The 18118-nt window shown below is 40.9% G+C and overlaps 3 protein-coding genes and 1 long non-coding RNA gene across 12 annotated transcripts; 1 reads left to right on the plus strand and 3 right to left on the minus strand.

The window, feature by feature from the left end:
* Window positions 1-81: 81 nt before the first annotated feature.
* Window positions 82-11091, minus strand: LOC143352230 (uncharacterized). The gene is made up of 12 exons (XM_076784558.1): window positions 10148-11091; window positions 9379-9478; window positions 9191-9301; window positions 8372-8713; window positions 7911-8097; window positions 4051-4109; window positions 3742-3864; window positions 2297-3154; window positions 1272-1379; window positions 1086-1196; window positions 391-546; window positions 82-309 (listed from the first exon to the last, which is right to left on the minus strand). Exons 1-12 carry the CDS (start codon window positions 11044-11046, stop codon window positions 256-258), a joined length of 3108 nt encoding a protein of 1035 aa, XP_076640673.1. The 5' UTR covers window positions 11047-11091; the 3' UTR covers window positions 82-255.
* On the minus strand, window positions 3767-7285 carry LOC143352972 (odorant receptor 10-like). 7 transcript variants are annotated; one of them, XM_076786048.1, is made up of 5 exons: window positions 6475-7285; window positions 6092-6177; window positions 5237-5356; window positions 5056-5166; window positions 3767-4469 (listed from the first exon to the last, which is right to left on the minus strand). In XM_076786048.1, the coding sequence occupies exons 1-5, from the start codon at window positions 7037-7039 to the stop codon at window positions 4227-4229; spliced, it is 1125 nt and encodes a 374-aa protein (XP_076642163.1). In that variant the 5' UTR covers window positions 7040-7285; the 3' UTR covers window positions 3767-4226. The 7 variants fall into 7 exon arrangements, with proteins under 7 accessions (XP_076642163.1, XP_076642165.1, XP_076642161.1 ...); XM_076786050.1 differs by having other exon boundaries at window positions 6088-6177; window positions 6475-7044; XM_076786046.1 differs by having other exon boundaries at window positions 3767-4234; window positions 4314-4469; window positions 6088-7041.
* On the plus strand, window positions 4224-5357 carry LOC143352981 (uncharacterized). 2 transcript variants are annotated; one of them, XR_013082031.1, is made up of 4 exons: window positions 4224-4356; window positions 4425-4955; window positions 5038-5127; window positions 5225-5357. It is a non-coding gene; the product is annotated as an uncharacterized LOC143352981 (long non-coding RNA). The 2 variants fall into 2 exon arrangements; XR_013082030.1 differs by lacking the exon at window positions 5225-5357 and having other exon boundaries at window positions 5038-5140.
* A 3906-nt stretch (window positions 11092-14997) lies between the features above and the next one.
* LOC143352295 (odorant receptor 82a-like) lies at window positions 14998-17571 on the minus strand. 2 transcript variants are annotated; one of them, XM_076784623.1, is made up of 5 exons: window positions 16764-17571; window positions 16215-16314; window positions 16040-16150; window positions 15301-15468; window positions 14998-15235 (listed from the first exon to the last, which is right to left on the minus strand). In XM_076784623.1, the coding sequence occupies exons 1-5, from the start codon at window positions 17555-17557 to the stop codon at window positions 15182-15184; spliced, it is 1227 nt and encodes a 408-aa protein (XP_076640738.1). In that variant the 5' UTR covers window positions 17558-17571; the 3' UTR covers window positions 14998-15181. The 2 variants fall into 2 exon arrangements, with proteins under 2 accessions (XP_076640738.1, XP_076640739.1); XM_076784624.1 differs by having other exon boundaries at window positions 15000-15235; window positions 15301-15456.
* Window positions 17572-18118: the final 547 nt, after the last annotated feature.

Genomic DNA, 18118 nt, shown 5'->3' on the forward strand with positions numbered 1-18118 from the left:
GAATCATTTTCGAGTGTTTTCAATAGTTCGTGCAACATTATACCAAAATGTTTTTAGTTTCGTCGGACTCTCTGAAGTAGTATAACTTAGAACAATTCGGTCGGAGGGTTACATCTAGGACTGGTCGGTTAGAATAAGAAACTAGTCTTTTTATACTTATCGTCACTCTTATTCAATGTACACAGTAAGGTAATTCGAGACACCTTCGTAAGGACTGCATGACACAGTAATCTTCACAACGAGTTCTCCAGAAAACTATTGCGTTAACGCCAGCAGCATATTTAAGAATCCGACTGCCGTTTTGACGACCTATTTGTTTAGAAGATATTTGAACAAATTTTTATGTTGCAGCATTTCAAACTAAAACAGAAGAATTGCATTTTTACATACGTCACCGAACGTGCTGAGAGACAATTCGACCATTTTTCCCGCGGTAAGTTTCGTCGAGCAATTGGACATAGCCATTATTAGGATTAAACAACGCTTTCTGTTCCCCCACAGTTGATACCAATCAATCATGTACGCCACTTCGCCAACTTTGTTGCACTGTAACAGAAATCTGTTCTACTCCGTTCGATCGAGTGTCACGTAACCGTAGCAGGTATTAGAAGTTGCAAACATGCTTGGGAAACAGATCGAAGATAATGACATGAAACTTGCGGGACGCGAATTCAAACTTCAATGAATATTCGTGAAGAATTTTGAATTTTGTAAAGTTCAACTTGGAGATGAGACAAAAGGTATGCGTCGGAACATCTAGTATTGCGGGGATCCATAAGTAATCAATTATTTTGAAATCTAAAACAAGCTTTGCAGTCAATTCAGGATTTTATTTGTTGTAAAACAAAATTGTACTTTTTAGAATATTTTGAACACAGGCTGCTTTATCGAAAACTGTAAAAGAGTACGCGTTTCCTCTTCAACGATCGATACAGAACTAAAGGCAAAACAAATTCTTTGCAAATAATTCATTACTTATGGGTAATATAATTGACATTTGAAATACGTTTACGTATTCTTTCTCGTTCAAGTGAAAAATTCTGTATGTTATGGACAGTGAAGAAAATTGTGGATTATTGTCTTACATGTTCAGCAACAAGATCCCCAATGTAACAAAATATGAAGATATTAAAACCGAGGGATATAAGGATTGTTACGTAAGTCACCGTAGCGGTGAGATCATTGGGATCCCATTCCTAGAAGAGGAAAATCGTAAATGTATATTCGCACGTTCGTATTTGAATCAATGTTTGTTTAAACTTCTCTCTTACATTCGTACCATTATTGCGTAATATCCTAGCAAACATAAATTCAACGTGCATCCCGTAAACTCTACGAAAGATATCTGCCGCATCGCTATCTCCGTGATGGATAAAAACCTGGAATTGTAAAATGGTCGAGGCTGGAGCATCTTCACATTCCATTTTAAATACAGACACTTTGCAAAACACAATTATATTCAATAATCAATAGACTGCGGATTTTATGACATCAGCAAAAAGATTTGAGGATATCAGCGTAATGGTTTCAATTTCATAAAATAATTAAAAGAAGAAATGAATTTTTATTTCGCTCCTGCTCCTTGCAATACATGCAAACATTTTTTATTTTGCATAAAGATCCGCAGTCTAATAATCAGTATTTGCAGTATTCTACTTTTATGTTCTATTCTACTCCACAAAATTGCACACAGATGAAGAGAAATATTCTATCAATATCAATAATACGTTGGAATAATAAGCTTTTTTGTTCTTGTAATAGACAAAAGACACTCTCTCCGAATCTCTATCTTTCATTTAAGTATTTGTTCATTTAACCCATTACCCTCCGCAATCCAAAAATACATTAGTCGACAAACGATCATTCGTGGGTGTCCAAAATAGGTATCCCCTATTTTGGATCAAAGATCACACACCCAAGTTTACATTAAAATGAACTAATAATAAATAAAAGAAGATCAAATTTTTAATATATTGTTTAAACAAAAAACTTTTGTTAAAATTTTCTTGCGCGACTACATTTCCCATTGAAAAACACACGATTTAAACAAAAATTCAAATTTTTTCGACCTCTGGTTTCCGAGATATCTGAAAGAATATGGTTTTGACCCCCAACTTTGAGGGCTGTTTTCACCCCTTCAAAGTGGATGTCTGCCGATAAACAAAAAGCACGTGTCAAATATTTTTCAAAGAACTATAAGCTCCCATAAGTTTCATCAAAATCGGATTGTCGCATCTGAATATGTTCCCTTGTAAGATCCTAACGAAACAAGAATCAGTCGGAAGACGTATCTTACACACTTCAGTATTCGCACGTGTTGGCTCACGATGCTCGCGATCCTCTCGTCCACGGATTTGCTCATATCTTCCCGTCCCTCAATTAGGTGTTCCAGCCAGCGGACCAAGATTTTCACCTGTCCGCAAGCATGCACTGCGAGTGCAGCCACCAAACTGCAGGTGGCCGCGGCAACGCCATGGATGACAATGCCTCCGAAAAATTGAATAGAAAAAAAGATCTCGTTGAGGGGTCTACGCCGAGAATCGGGCATCAGCTTGGTCATGGGGAACACCATGGGAATGAACGTGAAATTCTGCTCCTCCACCGTGATTCTCCCAATTCTGATCGGCAGGGCGATGTAGTAGAACACGAAGCCGCTGTACATGAAGAACATGCAGATTTTCACTAATCGCCTGCCGAATTTCGCGTTCGCTACCATGATCTCTCTGTCCTTGGGGTACTTCACGTTCCTCCAGTCCCGTTCGATGCATTCGACGCACTCGCGTATGTCGTTCGCGTGGTTTATCAGCGAGTAATACTTCATGTACGCCATCACGCAGAAGCTCAACGGGCCGAAGAGCTTCAGCTTGTCGTAGAGGTTCTCCACCTCGAGCGTCATGAACAGCCAGCAGGGCACGAACAGGAAGCTAATTAGAGAGTAGCAAACCAAGTTCATTAATCGACTCGAGCATCTATCGAGCCCTGAAACGGTGCCCGAGTTAGGCCACACCCCCATCGGTCTTAGGATCCAACGATTCCATCGGAGACTTAGGTTCACGTTTGTCTTGTGCTCGACCTCCTCCGTCAGAAAGGTCGTGGGGGTCGTTCGAGGCTTCGTCATTGCTTTACCTCGAAAGTTCAGTTCGCACTGAAATCTCCGGAGCAATCATGCCAGTTCTCCATGCCACGCGGCTGCGCCCATTTATTGGCCCCCGTTGGAAGGGATTGAACACGCAATACCCTAACGGAGCATGGTTTTCCGCAGAAACAGTTCACCCTCTCGCAGTGCTCGATCGCTTTATTGCTTTATGCATTATGCGTGGGGACGTGAGGATGATGATTGCTCCGTATCGATGCATTGATTATTATCAATACTGCACGCCGCGCCGCCATGGAGGGGAATCATCGGTGAACACGTACCATTTTGTGATTCAACAGTCTGCGGTTCGACAAACTTTTTTTCGAGGAACAAAAGAAAGTACAGAGAGAGAGAGAGAGACGCGTTTGTTTATCATTTTTATTGAGTCGTGTGCGTTAATTTTATTTTTATTACAAAAGTTGATATATTTGTTCGTCTTATTTTTAAAAGAGAAACAATGGCGCTGATGATCTCGACCGAAAATTTAGCACGTGATGTGAATAGTAAGTACTGCAAGCGATGTTATACAAATTAATTGAAAACAATACTTAAGGAAATCGAGGCACACTGTTTTTCTATTCGAAATCTGAATTGTGAGGCGAGACATTGAACAGGTCAAATTTCGAATTGCCGAGCACTAGAAGTAAAGTTTTCAATTGTTTGGAAAAATGAAGCGATCTCGAGAATTGAAAGATCAATTGATATTTGTTGTTAAATGGTCGATAGTTCTAGTATTAAGAATGTTTGCTTATTCGTTAATGAAAGATTTTTGAATACAGTTTGTCGAATCGAATTCGCTGCTATCAGATGATAAGTTGTGTTAATTAATTTTTGAACTTTAAATTTTTAAACAATTGAAATCTAGAGAATGTTAAATTTAAATCTAGAGTAGGTTAAAGAAATAATTTTCTTACTTGGAACTTCTTACTTGAGACTCTCATTCTAAATTCGAAATATCTACTATAATAGCCTGCTATATAACGATGTATCGCATGATTTTACGCACTACGTATCGAAATAGTGTCACAATGAATACCTCGGAAACATTCATGTTAACGCTAGCAGCATATTCATGTACCCGATCGCCGTCTTAACAACCTACACATTTGAAAGATTTGTATACATTACGATTGCATTTGCAGAAAATACAAACATAGATGGCGCATTGTATACGTACATCACCGAACGTGCTGAGGGACAATTCAACCATACCTCCTGCAGTAAGTTTCGATGAGGAATTGGACATTGCAATTATCATAATTAAACACTGCTTTTTCTTCCCCTGCAGATTATACCAGTCTATCATGTACGCAACTTCGCCGACCCGGCTACACTGTATAAAATAATTTAGAAATTATTAATTGACTTAACATTAATTATTAGACAGCAGATCTTTCGTGCAAAATTTTGGTGAGAAACTGGAATAAAATAGAAATTTATTTTCTTTCTTGATATGTTTAATAGGTTGAAAATAATATTACGGTGCTTTTAAATTCTTCCAATGTTATCAGCGTTCTAAATTGCACGTGTTCATTTTTGCCATGAACGCCTGCAATCCGCTGTCTAATAATTATAATTCTTTCTTAAAATATTGGGAACAAAATTTGCAGAAAAATTTGAAATTTTGTCCGAGTATAGTCATAAAAAGAAAATTGCATAAACATCAATCGACGCGACTACTAATTGCCTACAAAATTGTATTTATGTGCATAGTGTTGTGGTTAAAATATCTCCTAACGACTGTTCGATACAAATTAGCTTAATATAATTTTATAGGATATAATTAGCTGCAACGATTGTTGGAATGAAAACTATTTTAGTAAGTAAAAAGTATTTTCTACAAATATTATCGTGGCAAAGTGGCGGTTTATTAATTTTACTTATTTCTAATTTTCTCTGAGATTACAAGAATATTCTACCTGTTCAGCGATGAGTTCTCCTATGTAACAAAATATGAAAATGTTGAAACCGAAAGATACGAGTATTAAGACGTAAGTGACAACAGTGGCGATATCGTGTGTTTCCCACTCCTGCAAGAACAAAATTCTCTACAATTACACTTGATCATAACAATACCTTTGTTCAAAGTAATCAATTCACCTTGCATCGTACATGCATACCATCAGAATGTAGTATCCCAGGAGACACAAATTCAGCGTACATCCTGTGAACTCTACGAATGATATTTGTTGCAACACTTCTTCCGTGGCGGACAAGAACCTGTAATTCCAAAATGTTCAAATCCGAGACTTGAGTATCTTTTTCTCACACCGTTGATCAGTTCAACGCGTTTTATAACACACTATAATTCAACATTTTCTGGTCAGTATTTACGCTATTTTAAAAATCCATACCCGAAAAAGGTTTGCATGATATACAGGGTCATCCGTTTTTAAACGGCCAAACATCAACCAGCTATAGAGGACCCCAAATGGAACAACTTTCACCCCTAACACTTTTTTTGATTCCAAGTTATTTCATTCAGTCTCCACGGCGTGCCCCATGTCAAAAAACCAAGATCCAAAGGTCATACAAAAAAGTTGACTCAATAAAAAAGATGCCCCTATTTATTTTAAACCAAACAAAGGAAAAATCATCAAGATACATAATTGCAGTCCTAACATATTTAATCTTAAGTGAGCGCAAAAAATGACGGGTTTTTGCAATTATCTAAAAATCAAGACCGAATCAAAAAAAGTGTTAGGTGTGAAAGTTGTTCCATTTGGGGTCCTCTATAGCTGGTTAACGTTTGGCCGTTTAAAAACGGATGACCCTGTATAAATTCAATTACAACGTACTTGAAACACTATGTAATTCAGCTACAATCTAATGAAATTACGGATTAATTCGATTAGTACTGCTGTGAATTCGCTGAAAGACGAATTACAAATGTCACGGAAAACAAAGATTGACTGAAATTTACTAAAATTAGTTTATCAGATGCATCTTACACACTTCAGTATTCGAACATGCTGACGCACGATGTTCGCAATCCTGTCGTCCACGGATTCGCTCATGTCGGTCCGACCGGCTGTTAAATGCTGCAACCAAGAATGCAATATCTTCACTTGTCCGCAGGCGTGCACCGCGAACACGGCCGCATAGGTGCAAGCACCGACAGCGATTCCATGGAGCACGAATCCTCCAAAGAATTGGCCGACAATGAAGATCTCATTGGCGGGACTATGGCGGGTGTCGACGACCACCTGCGCGACCGGAAATGGCGTTGGAACGAAGGTCAAATTGTGGATCGGGTCGGTGACTCGTCCGGTGGCGATAGGTGTGGCGACATAGTAGAACACGAAACCGCTGTACGTGAAGAAACAGCAGATCTTCACCAATCGTCTTCCAAAAATCGCGTTCTCCACCATGATGTCCCGGTCCTCCGAGTAGCTCGTGTTCTTCCAGTCCGACTCGATCTGTTCTATACAGTCGCGGAAATGGGTGATGTTGTTTATCAGATTGAAGTACTTCATGTACACCATCAGGAAGAAGCTCATCGGCCCGAAGAGCTTCAGCTTGTTGTAAGCGCCCTCGACCTCGAACACCCCGAACAAACCCAAGGGTACGCAGATCAACGATATTAAAAAGTACGAGACAACGTATTTCAACCAGCGAACGCATCTCTGGACTCCTGAATTCGAGTATGACAACGGCCAGACGCCGAACGGCTCGAGAAGCCGACGATTCCAGCCAATGCTCAGATCCATGTTTTTCGCATGATTCGATCGCGCAAACTTCGAGATCTCCGTTTTCTGCACCGACATTGTTTAAACTGAAAAGTTGGATATTTACAGCTGCAGCAGTTGTTGCAGTTCTGCGAGCTGCGGTGTTAGGGTACAGAAGTAAGGTGAGGGTTCGACCCCTTCTTTCCGGAGTATCATGTTTTCCCTGTTTATGCATTATGAGTGGAAATTGAAGGATGATTGTTGAGTATCATTAAATTGATTTTTTCTAGACGGGCTGCGCACGCGACTGCGCTTTCTTGCGCTACACGTTGGCGATCAGATTGCGGACGACTAATGCCATAAATCGCAGACGCAGATGTGCAATTTGCGACTGTAATTTGAAGGTAATGTTCAGTGTCGGTGTTAATAGTTTAATATCTTGAGATACGCGTTCGTGAACCCGGTGTTCTCTTGGAAAATGGCGTTGGTGAGATTAATTAGACTGAAATCATTGCATACTTTTTCATTTTCATGCGGGATTTAATATAACAACAAAGAAAATTTGCGATGTTTATGGAGATGTGTTGAAGGTCAACAAGTGTCAACGTTGGTTCAGAAAGTAAAATCTCTAGTGGAAGCTGATCCAAAATTAAGTATACAAGAATTATCGGGAAGCCTTGGGTCCACATGGTCAACTAAAAGAAAATTTGCAAACTGTCCTTGATAATGAGGGAGATTATATAATAAATTGAGAAATCAAAACCTGAATTTACTACAAAGTTTGTTTTAAAAATGATTGATTACTTGTGGGTCCCCCCTAATATTATTTTCGGGATATTACACCTATCAAGGAAAAAATATATTTTCATTTAATTCATCTTTCTTCGAATTGATGCGGAAAATTTTTATTTCCCATAAAGGACCACTGTTTGGTCGTAATATTGTTATTCAGCGTTCAGAGATTTCCAGAAATCGTCTCTTTCGCATCAATAACTTACAGACTCCTTTGTATTTTAATTAGTTAGCAAATGGCAGAAGTACCATTCGTGTAAGACTTTCCGCAGAAAATGAAGTTTCAACGTTTGAAACAAAAATCCGAAATGCACCCCTTGGAGAACTGTGTGTCGGAGTATTAACACCGCTATAAAGTATTATGTGGACGCTTTTTTTCTGTCTGAAAAGTTTGCGAGAGTTGGGAACGAGTTGCGTGGAGAACGGTTGCCCACAGTCCCGATCAATTATAGTCGCCGACGGGACAAGTTTCAGTCTGGACATAAACAAATGGTGGGTATACTGTGATGATCCGTGATAGCGCAAACAAATAGAAAGGGTATTAAAGTAAGTGAAGCATTTCGTTTTAACTAACGGTAGTATTTGCAAGTAAAAATTTAACTGTTTGCGTTTACAGGGACGATAAACTCACATGTACAAGTCAACACTTCTCCAATCGCAACTTCGTCGTACAGATCCTCTTCATCTTGTCATTGTACGAAGGAAGTTCAAATATGCCGCGGAGGTTTTCACAACCTACGACATTTCAGTTCCTGTTGTAACGACATTAAAAAACATTGTTCAAAGAGACTGTATACATGCATTGTATATGGCCTTGAACGTACAGTGAGTCCTCGTATAACACGATGAAGAAGTTGTTTGGAAAGGCTGCACATTCAGTGCCACGATAAATACATATATACAATATTTTTAAACAATTGTTCTCAATTTCGTTAAATAACGTTCTCGTAGCATTACTCACGTCACAGAACGCTTGAAGAGAGAGTTCGAAAAACTTCGCCGCAGTGAAGCACGTCGGACGAGAAGGACGGAACATGATTATCCTTAAATTCTTCTTCACTTCCTCGGAGTACTCGTACCACGGCATGCAGTATGCCATCAACTTCACTTTCATGCTCTTAACGAGAAGAAAAATTACTATCACAACCTAGTAGACTAGCCTATGCGATATTTCGACCCTTATAATCACATCGTTCCGTTCGCCTAACGCGCTTGTACATAGATACCAGTGGACACCCTTTCTAGATCGTTTCATTGGCTGATAGTTCAACTCTGTTGAATAATTAAATGAATTTTTACAACACGATGAAATTGCTATTTCTTTAACGTTTACTATTTGGAAACTAAAAACAATTTTCTTTCTGTTAAAAGTTATTTATCATTCTTTGCATGTTTTGTCACTGTCTGGAACAGTAGAAACGTATTTGAGAATTCTTGCTGCAAGAAATATGGCGTTCATTTATAATTTTAAGAGGCCCTCAAGCGTGTTTTAGGTACTCTGATAGATTTAACAAGTTTAGAATGGTTAATTATTAGGAAGACGATAGGATGTAATTATGAAGGGTAACAACAAAATTTTGTATGAAAATTGTACCTCTTGCTTGAGACAGTCGCCGATGTACGATAATATATACACGTTTAGGAACATCCACGTCATCAGAAGGGAATATATCACCATACTCAGCATATTCTTATCTTCCCATTCCTGAAAACATTGTCAAAAGTTTATGCCATCGGTGTCAGCTTGTTGCTTCTTTTGTTTTACAATTTTCATTACAGTACCATAATCACTCCGTATTCGAGGAAGCATATGATGAGAGTACAGCCGACCATTTCCGTGAGAAACACTGTGTTCAAATTTGTTTCGATTAGTTCAGCAAATCTGCAATTCAACATTATTTTATAAATCACGATATAAAAATAGCAATCATTGAAAAATACTCCGATTTCTAGTATTTTTCAATTGAGCAGTTTAACAGAAATAATATCTAATTGTTGTAACTTTCAAGATATTCTCTTTGCTCTCTTAATGTAAATAATGATCGATGAAAAGATAAATATGAAATATTTTTGTAGAAACCATTATATTTCCTTCCAACATTTCATTACTATCCATTAATGTCTGTTTAGTATGTTTTCTTGTTAATTGCAAAATCAAAAACTAAACTTGGGCATTGGTACTTTATCGTTACCATAATACAAATGAGTAACAGTACTATAGTGTCTGTTGTACCTCTCTATACAGAGTAAACCACAGAAATTGATCAGTTTAGATTACTCTGTTATTAGCAGGGGCCAGCTTAGCTTGAACACGATTAAAACAAAATTTTTTGTCAACTATTTTTTTCAGACGTTGTCAAGGTCACCCTGAATTTTTCATACATAAATCTATAATTTTGAGCAGACGTCATAAGGACCAAACAGTCATTTATTTGTCGGCTACGCGATCGCGTTGCTGATGATGGACACCATTTTGAACACCACTTAAATTAAGATGAAAGATATTGTTTTTTATTGTTTCCTGGGTTCCTATATAATGCACAATTCTTACCGAATAGCTTTCAGATGATGCCGAACAACGCCCCTCAAGCAACCCTTCATCTCATCTCGATGACCATCGTAAAGCGATACCAGCTGCCTGTTAACGACCTTGAACATGCCGCAGGAATGCATGGTCATACTAGCGATCAGGCTGTTAGTCCCGCAATTGATGAACAATATCACGTTGCTGATAGCTATTTGCACGGCGAACGTGATCTCGTACACGGGCGAGTCCTCGATCACGAAGAACACATAATTACTCAGGTACGGCAGAGGTATTTGAGTGGTATTGTCCGTTTTGACGACCTTCTCAGACAAAAATGGCATGATCATATGGTAGGGAAAAGCGCCGCCGAAGCAAAGGCCCAGATAGATGGTAGTGAAGAATCTGGCGACTTTGGCGGAGTTCTTCATCACCAGTCGATCCTCTTCGGACTCGACGTTCGCGTACTGCAGACTCATCTCCGTGATGCAAGCTCTGAACCTCTTCTTCTTGAAGATCATCACCCAGAACTTGACGATCCCCAACAGACTGAACACCTGCGCGGCGATCACTTTCATGTACCGGGTCAGGTCTTCGCTGTCGTGGAACGTGTAGATCACGTGGGGTACCAGTAAGTAACACATCAGAAGGAAGATCACTCCGACCTGGATCATCGATCTGATGTCGCCGAAGATCGAATCGCCCCTGTGGAGAGGCCAGATGCCAGGCAGCGTCAACAATATCCTCGGCACCTGGACGGTGAACGCGAAATCCGATTTCTGATGAACGTTCTGATAGACCTTGAGCTTCCCGGCTTTGCTCATCTTCCGGTCCCTGGAAAGCTCACGCGACGACTGGAAGCAGCGGACGACATTCTGGACCGGAAGTGTCCGTTTGCGCTTGCTCGAATCGTCCCATGACACCATTGAACTCCGACGATTCTGTGCAATCTTTAGTGGATCGAATGTGCAGTAATGGCGCGATCATGGCGACGCAACGCGCACACGAAATTGCCATCGAACGGACTGCCCATGAATAAATCGCGGATCGAAGTTTCAAATACATCCGAGATTGGCCAGTTGTTTTGTCACGATTCGCTCGAATGCAACCGAGATTGTCAAGTTGTTTCGTTACGATTTTCTGCAATTGCACCGGGATCAGGGTGAAACTGAATTGCAGCTTTCACGGCACCGGCGGTTTCTTGGGCCGCTGCAGACGAAAGTAATGGCGATACCGTACAGACACGTAAGTTTGTGAAAATTCTGCAACATTTTTCAAATTACAACACTAAACCTACCAAGCACAATATACACGGCGACCCACCTAACACTTTTCACGATTTTTCAAGTACTTGCGATAATCTGACAAACGAAACAAAAGTTGATCGGTTTTCGATTATCTATACATTTCAATAAAAAAATTTTATTTTATTGTCAAGGTCATCTTCATTGTTTTAAATGGCACTTTGTATTTTTGACTTGACAGTAGCCCGTATCAAGACGAATTCAACGACCTAGTATACCGTGACCTTCGGATGACCTTGAAGGCAAAGAAATGAAATTTTCAACAAAAATGATAGTACTTGATTTTTATTGTAATATGTGCTTAAATAAAGAAGTCGATTCAGTAATTTCCTATGAGAACATTTTTATAATTTTAGTAATTGTGAAATAGAAAACCGGTCGTTTTGACCGTGGTAGGTTTAGTGTTAATAAATATTCTTTCACGTTGAGCAGTAAAATACCAATTAATATAATGCAGTTTCGACGAAGCAGTTTAACACTCATCCGTCCTTCTGTCAGACTGACACACCGGGGTTCTTTATAACAAATATTGTCACATTATCAATACATGTATTTCATGTTGAACAAAAATAAGTCCCAAAGTATCCGATCAATTGTTCCACAAATGGCAGAGTAACATTGTCCTTTACATGAAAAATGTGTTAAACTGACAATAAAATTGTAATTGTTAACACGTACAAGTAGCTGCACGAGTCAACGATGTATTAGATAAAATCACATGCGGATTTTAATCTCGAAATGCGCCAGCTGTCGAAGCAGACGTTTTCATAGGAACTTTTTTTACTGTTATGTCATATACGTGTCAATTACGTGACTGTTCAAGTATGACTGTCTCAAGATTACGTTTCACAAGTGCATTTCTGCGTAGGTACTGGTGAGTTTTACTGCCTTGTCATTGGAAATATCGTACAGGTAAGCATCAGTCATTTACACAACATTGCTCGAATTCTAACTCTTTTTGATTAATTATAATCAAAAAATCGGCTAAACTTCACCTTAGCGAACCAGAAATTTTTAATTTTTTCTTATATAATCCTGTAGATTTTGACGAGAAAATGCCAAGAATCCGCGTTTTAATGTGAGAAATTCAGTGGTTGCAAAATTATGCGTGATTAAAGTTGGACGATTTTAAACGTTCTTTACAGGTAAGGCCACCGTCATGTTGATATGCACTCAGCGTGTCGTCTGCCATCTCTAAGACAGTGCTGGGCACAGATGGGGCCCCTCAAACGCTTGCTTCCCCCATCAACCTCTCTTTCATACGGCGCGCATCTTCGTCGTGTTCACTATTGTTTCTTGTATTCGTTGCCACACCATAGGCAACCATACGTACTCTACATGACTTATATACCAGAGACTTATATAGATAGACTGAGCCGTCTTACGGGCGAGTTGAAGCCCGCAATGGCGGCGCGGGGTATAAAGAGAAAGAGAGACAACAATAGTGCCGGTCACACGCTCTCTTTCTAATTGGCGAATTGGTGGGGAGAGAGTCTGCTTCCCCTACATGCTTCTACATAGCACACAGAGTAATTAGTAAATACTTTGTGCTGCTTTGTGCTTACAGGAAAAAACACTGACTCGTACATACGAAGTTAATATATACATACATATTACATTTCCCCTCATGCCCTTTTCGCCCGAGCCCCCACCAACTATTGGTGTGCGGGTGAGATAGGTAGACCGGCGGCCGCCATTGTAGGCTTCTGCGCTTCGTACAAGCCGCGCAGTCTATCCCTATAAGTCTATGATCATTGCACACGCATTTTCGCTTCTAACCGATTGGTTAAAGTGTATGACGTCAGAGCCTGACCCAGACCCGGGCAACTTCTTCCCCGCTGTCGCTTCACCACTCCCACTGCCACGGTCCCCCCACTATCAACTGTTTCATATTGCCCTTACCGTGTCTTGTCTCGCCTGACCACGTGACTGCGTTTCCTATTTTCAAAATCAAATCATATCAATTTTAATAAATTTTACAGGGTGATCAAGGTACCCTATTTTAGCCATAATTTTACTTCAACGGAGCTGACATCGCCGCTCATGCGCGACAAACGCGGCTCATATCTCATTACTGCTCTCGAAGGATTTCGTGGGTGCGACCTCTACCCCCTGTGGGCCTCCCACGGGCCCATGGGGCGGTAGAAAGTATTTCCACAGGGGCGGTGGAAAAATCCAGCAATGTCAGCAATGTTGGCTTTCTCCTTCGTCCGGGGAGGGGACCTATGGGTCCCTTGAGCGAGGTGGGGAGTCATCGGAGGTCCCGGGGAGTCGCGAGCTAGGGCTCCGGAAAGGGGAACACCCGGTGGGTGTCATACTAGATTAGGCACTGGGGGCGGGGCGAAGCTTTACTTCCCCTGTGGTGTCATTGTTGGGGTGGGGGGCAGCGAGTTGTTTTCGATACGTGTTCCTGGCCGTCTCACGTTAGCTCAGCAAGGTCACCGTGACAGAGTTAGTGGGTATACCCCTTCGGGGGAGGGGAAGTCCCACACATCCCCATCTCCGCCCCACCCCATGGAGGGCGGGGAATCCGTAATGCGATTACCACCACGTAAAGAAAGAAAAGGGCCTTCGTAAGTACTTGCGATAGGTGAAGCGCGTCCCCATCTTAATAGTAACGGCGCTTACTGGAGGGGGACAGTGGGAGCTACGGTGGGGGCACCTTCCCCTCAATTGATTGAAATGTCCCCAGCACTGGGGACATTAAAATATATTGGCTGTCCCTCAGTATCCCTTAAGGGGGCCGGCAGGCATTTGGCCTTGACTGTCACGCTATGTTATCCTTTGCCTTTTTTCTAGACATTCTACGTCTTAAATAAGTAAGTTATCAGTTAAAAATGCATACCACTATGTTTGTACATGTCTTTGCTACGTCTGTACAGAGCCTTTTTTTCGATACGAACACTAAATCTCTCGAAATTAAGAGAATCTTTCAGCGGCAGCCATCTTGTGACGTCATACCTGCTTCAGAATTCGAATTTTCTGCCGAATATTACAAATTACTCCCCGATGAGGTAGACATTCGCAATTTGGGCTCTATACAGACGTAGATTGGACTTTTAGGAAACACAATTGACCACTTGTAAACTGCTCATTGCAATATTGAAGCGGCAGTTTGTCTAGATTTTAACCCTTGCATACGTATATGGATTTCGAACCATGCCGGCCCCCTTAAGGGCCCGGGGTAGTCAGTTGACTTTTTAATTAATAATTTCCATTCACAGCTTTCAGCCACTGAGTTAAAACCATTTTTTGACGGTAATGTAGTCACTCTACCTTATCGCGAATTGACGAGACCGGGCCCTTAAGGCTACTGTATGCATAAAATTAACAGAAGTTTTATTACTACAGAACCTATGTGGAGAAAATAGTTAGAGTAGAAAATACAGTCGATATTTATCTATTTTATATAAAATATATGTATGTATATTATTAATATTTATTTAACTAAGACTTCTATTTTATTTGAGATATACGAATAATAAACACACAAACAAATATATTATTATTATTCTTTGGAAACTGAAACAGACGAAATCCGCCATTTTATATAGAAGGCCGGGCAATAATATTTCTATGTAAAACTAAAAGTCTTTCGAGCATTTCCTTGTGTCACTTTATTCTATTTAGTTGTACGAGATTTTATCCAGTGTAGCCACGAGTATTAAATTTGTACAGGAACAGCTCGAAACTTGTCGTTTCCGGTCGTCTGTTCCACACGGACACGGGCGTCATTGTCTGTTGATATAAGTCTTCTTCATTCTGTCATTGCTCGCAGGAAGTTCAGATAAGCTGCCGATGTTTTGCATACCTACGTTATATTTGTATTCGTTAGAAAATGCTCTCGTGGCAAATGCATTTTCACGGAAAACTTACGTCGCAAAATGTCAGCAGCGAGACGTCGAATAACTTCGCGGCGGTCAAATTGGTCGGACGACTGGATCGTAGAATGATCATTTTCAAGCCGTAGATCATGTTCTCGGGCAGATCGTACCACGACACGAAGTACGATGTTTCCCCCACTCTCGCGCTCTTAACGAAAAGCTATATGTTATTGGAGATCGCGATAGTGTAGCACTCTAATAACCTCTTAACTGCGAAGGGTTCCGATAAGATCTGGTAAGATCTGGTGAGAAATTATGAAATTACGTATTTTTCCTGTTTCCTCGAGACTCGGTAAAAATCGAGTACGATACAATCGTATCTTGACGCTGCTTCGAGTTCTCTATAGAACGCGTATCGATTTATCTGTCATTAATGCAAGATAAAAATATTCCGTAATACTCCTTTGTCAAGGTTAGATCGACGCATCAGCGCGGAACGCACCGATAAAAATGTGCCCAAATACTGCATGACGTCGAGTTTGTCACTCATTCTCGCCGGAGGAACCGCAAGCATCTGTTTGCAGTTTTGTGAAAATATTTGTAGTAAGAGATACAACAGTCGAAACTCGTTCTAACAAGTGTCCCGCCCTATGTTTATACATCGATAAACAATTTTCGAAGGGGTGTGTTCTGCAATCGGTGATCGGTCTGTTTAATTAGCTAAGTATCAAGAAGCTGACGAACCGTCTCCGCAGTTAAGAGTTCAACATAATTTATTTCGAGGAAGATACCTCTTGCTTGAGACGGTCGCCGATAAACGAAATTATAAACACGTTCACAAATATCGACGTCATCAGGACAACATACGTCATCGTGCTCAGTATTTTGTGGTCCGACCATTCCTAAAAAGAAAGAACCGGTGACTTGACGATCTATATTTAATTTTTTAATTTATATTGTTAATACCATAAGCACTCCGTATTCGAGGAAACATATGATCACGGTGCAGCCGAGCATTTCCGACAAAAACACCGTGTTCAAAGCGTTCTCAATCATCTCCGCAAATCTACAAAGCAAACACGTTTAAATCATGATAATGGTCGTCATCGATTAACATTTTCGGCGGAGATAAAATTGTGCAAAACTGTTTGAACGTTTTATCGTGCACCGGCGCTCTCAAAGACGAAATTAGATCCTATTGATATATCTTGTCCTGGAAAAGTGTACAGAAAAATATTATTTATCCTATTTATACTGTAAAAAGTAATCTGTAATATTTAAAAAAAAAAATATTATGAACTGAAGAGTGATATATCACCAAGAATATTTTTAAATATAAAAATCGGCAAGATTTGACGAATCGATTACCGTATAAATAATCGAATAAAAGCAAATTAGAATTGATCGTGTTCAATCGAGGTGAAGAGGTATAGGAAAATTTTCGATTAAACTTGAGAGAAGACACAAACACCATAGCAAAACGATTCTGCCCTTCTTAAACCATACTTGTCTTACTCGATTGCCTTCAGATGATAGCGAACGATCTCCTTGAACCGTTCATACAGTTTGTCCTCTTTGTATTCGAGCATGGTTTCGATCTGCCTGCTAACGACCTCGAACAGTCCGCAGCAATGGGTCGCGATGGTGGCGATCATGCTATAAATCCCGCAATTGGTGGACAATATGATGCTGCTGATGAATATCTGCGAGACGAAAGTGATCTCGTAGAGGGGCGAGTCTTGGATCACGAAGAAAACATAATTGCTCAGGTAAGGCAGTGGTATTTGTGTGGTGTTGTCTTCTTTGACGACCCTCTCGGACATCAGAGGAAGTATAATGTGATAGGGCAACGCGCCGCCATAAGACAGTCCCAAATAGAGTATGGTGAAGAACCGTCCGACTTGCGCGGAGTTTTTCATGACAGTTCGATCCTCCTCGCATTGTATGTCTCTGTACTGTATCTCCATCTGTTGCAGACAATACGTGATGTCCTTCCTGTTGACGATGATCGTCCAGAACTTGATGATCGCCAGCAGGCTGAACACCTGCGCGGCGATCACCTTCATGTATCGCTTCAGGTCCTCGGCGTCGTGGAACGTGTAGATTACATGGGGCACCAACAGGGAGCACATTAGGCTGAAAATCACTCCAATGTGAGCGATCATTTTCAGACGATCCAGGAACGTGTCGGTTTTCCGCAACGGCCAAATGCCGATCGGCGTCAGCAGAGTTTTCGCCACGAGGACCGTGAACGCGATATCCGACTCGTAGTGGACGTTCCGATAATTCGCATTCCTCGGATCGCTCATGTTTTCGAAATGATCGCTCGGAGATCCTTCCAACGACTGAGACCGCGGTCGTGCCCCCGGGATTCGCATAAAATCATGACGCGCTTGCGTAAAATCTCCCACGGGACGATTTGCCGTGTCGCGATCCGATGAAATTTTAAAAGGCTTCCGAGCGCACGGTAAGAATTCGAGTAAATTTCGCTGGAATCGTCGCGATTATGCGAATATCCTACCCGTACGCGACGTACGCGAGACACGACGTTATTTCGAAGCGGAAGTGCTCGCCGACCGATTTCCCATGAATAAACGGCGGTTTTGCATGCGTAAACGGCCGTTTATGGCCGTTGCGTTCCCTCGTTTCGTGATTTTCTACGATTTCGCCGCGATGATAGTGCCGCGACTGAATTGTCCTAAGTGCTATCAGGAGCACGAGGCGGGCACGTCGTGATCTCGAGATGATTCGGAATCGTGTGACGCGCGATATTGTTCGCCGTCGAGATGCCAGGCAGAATGAAATTTCTTGTAAGTCCTCTTGAGCCGCGCGATCGAGCACTGATTCGACGAACGCCGTAACGTATCGCT

The sequence above is a fragment of the Halictus rubicundus genome, chromosome 3 (genome assembly GCF_050948215.1).
Source record: "Halictus rubicundus isolate RS-2024b chromosome 3, iyHalRubi1_principal, whole genome shotgun sequence".
Classification (NCBI taxonomy): Eukaryota; Metazoa; Arthropoda; class Insecta; order Hymenoptera; family Halictidae; genus Halictus; species Halictus rubicundus.

Excerpts from the sequence above, each read along its gene's own strand:
- LOC143352972 (XM_076786044.1), bottom strand. The coding sequence starts at position 6,903 with ATGTCGGTGCAGAAAACGGAGATCTCGAAGTTTGCGCGATCGAATCAT. Across the intron at positions 5,167-5,236 it reads GTATGCATGTACGATGCAAG|GAGTGGGAAACACACGATAT; the intron begins GTGAATTGATTA and ends TTGTTCTTGCAG. Across the intron at positions 4,470-5,055 it reads GAGAACTCATCGCTGAACAG|TGTAGCCGGGTCGGCGAAGT; the intron begins GTAGAATATTCT and ends TATTTTATACAG.
- LOC143352230 (XM_076784558.1), bottom strand. The coding sequence starts at position 11,046 with ATGGTGTCATGGGACGATTCGAGCAAGCGCAAACGGACACTTCCGGTC. Across the intron at positions 9,479-10,147 it reads CATCATCTGAAAGCTATTCG|ATTTGCTGAACTAATCGAAA; the intron begins GTAAGAATTGTG and ends GTTGAATTGCAG. Across the intron at positions 3,155-3,741 it reads CGAAATTTGACCTGTTCAAT|AGATTTCAGTGCGAACTGAA; the intron begins GTCTCGCCTCAC and ends TGATTGCTCCGG.
- LOC143352295 (XM_076784623.1), bottom strand. The coding sequence starts at position 17,557 with ATGAGCGATCCGAGGAATGCGAATTATCGGAACGTCCACTACGAGTCG. Across the intron at positions 16,151-16,214 it reads TCGAATACGGAGTGCTTATG|GAATGGTCGGACCACAAAAT; the intron begins GTATTAACAATA and ends CTTTCTTTTTAG. Across the intron at positions 15,236-15,300 it reads CGCTGCTGACATTTTGCGAC|GTATGCAAAACATCGGCAGC; the intron begins GTAAGTTTTCCG and ends AATATAACGTAG.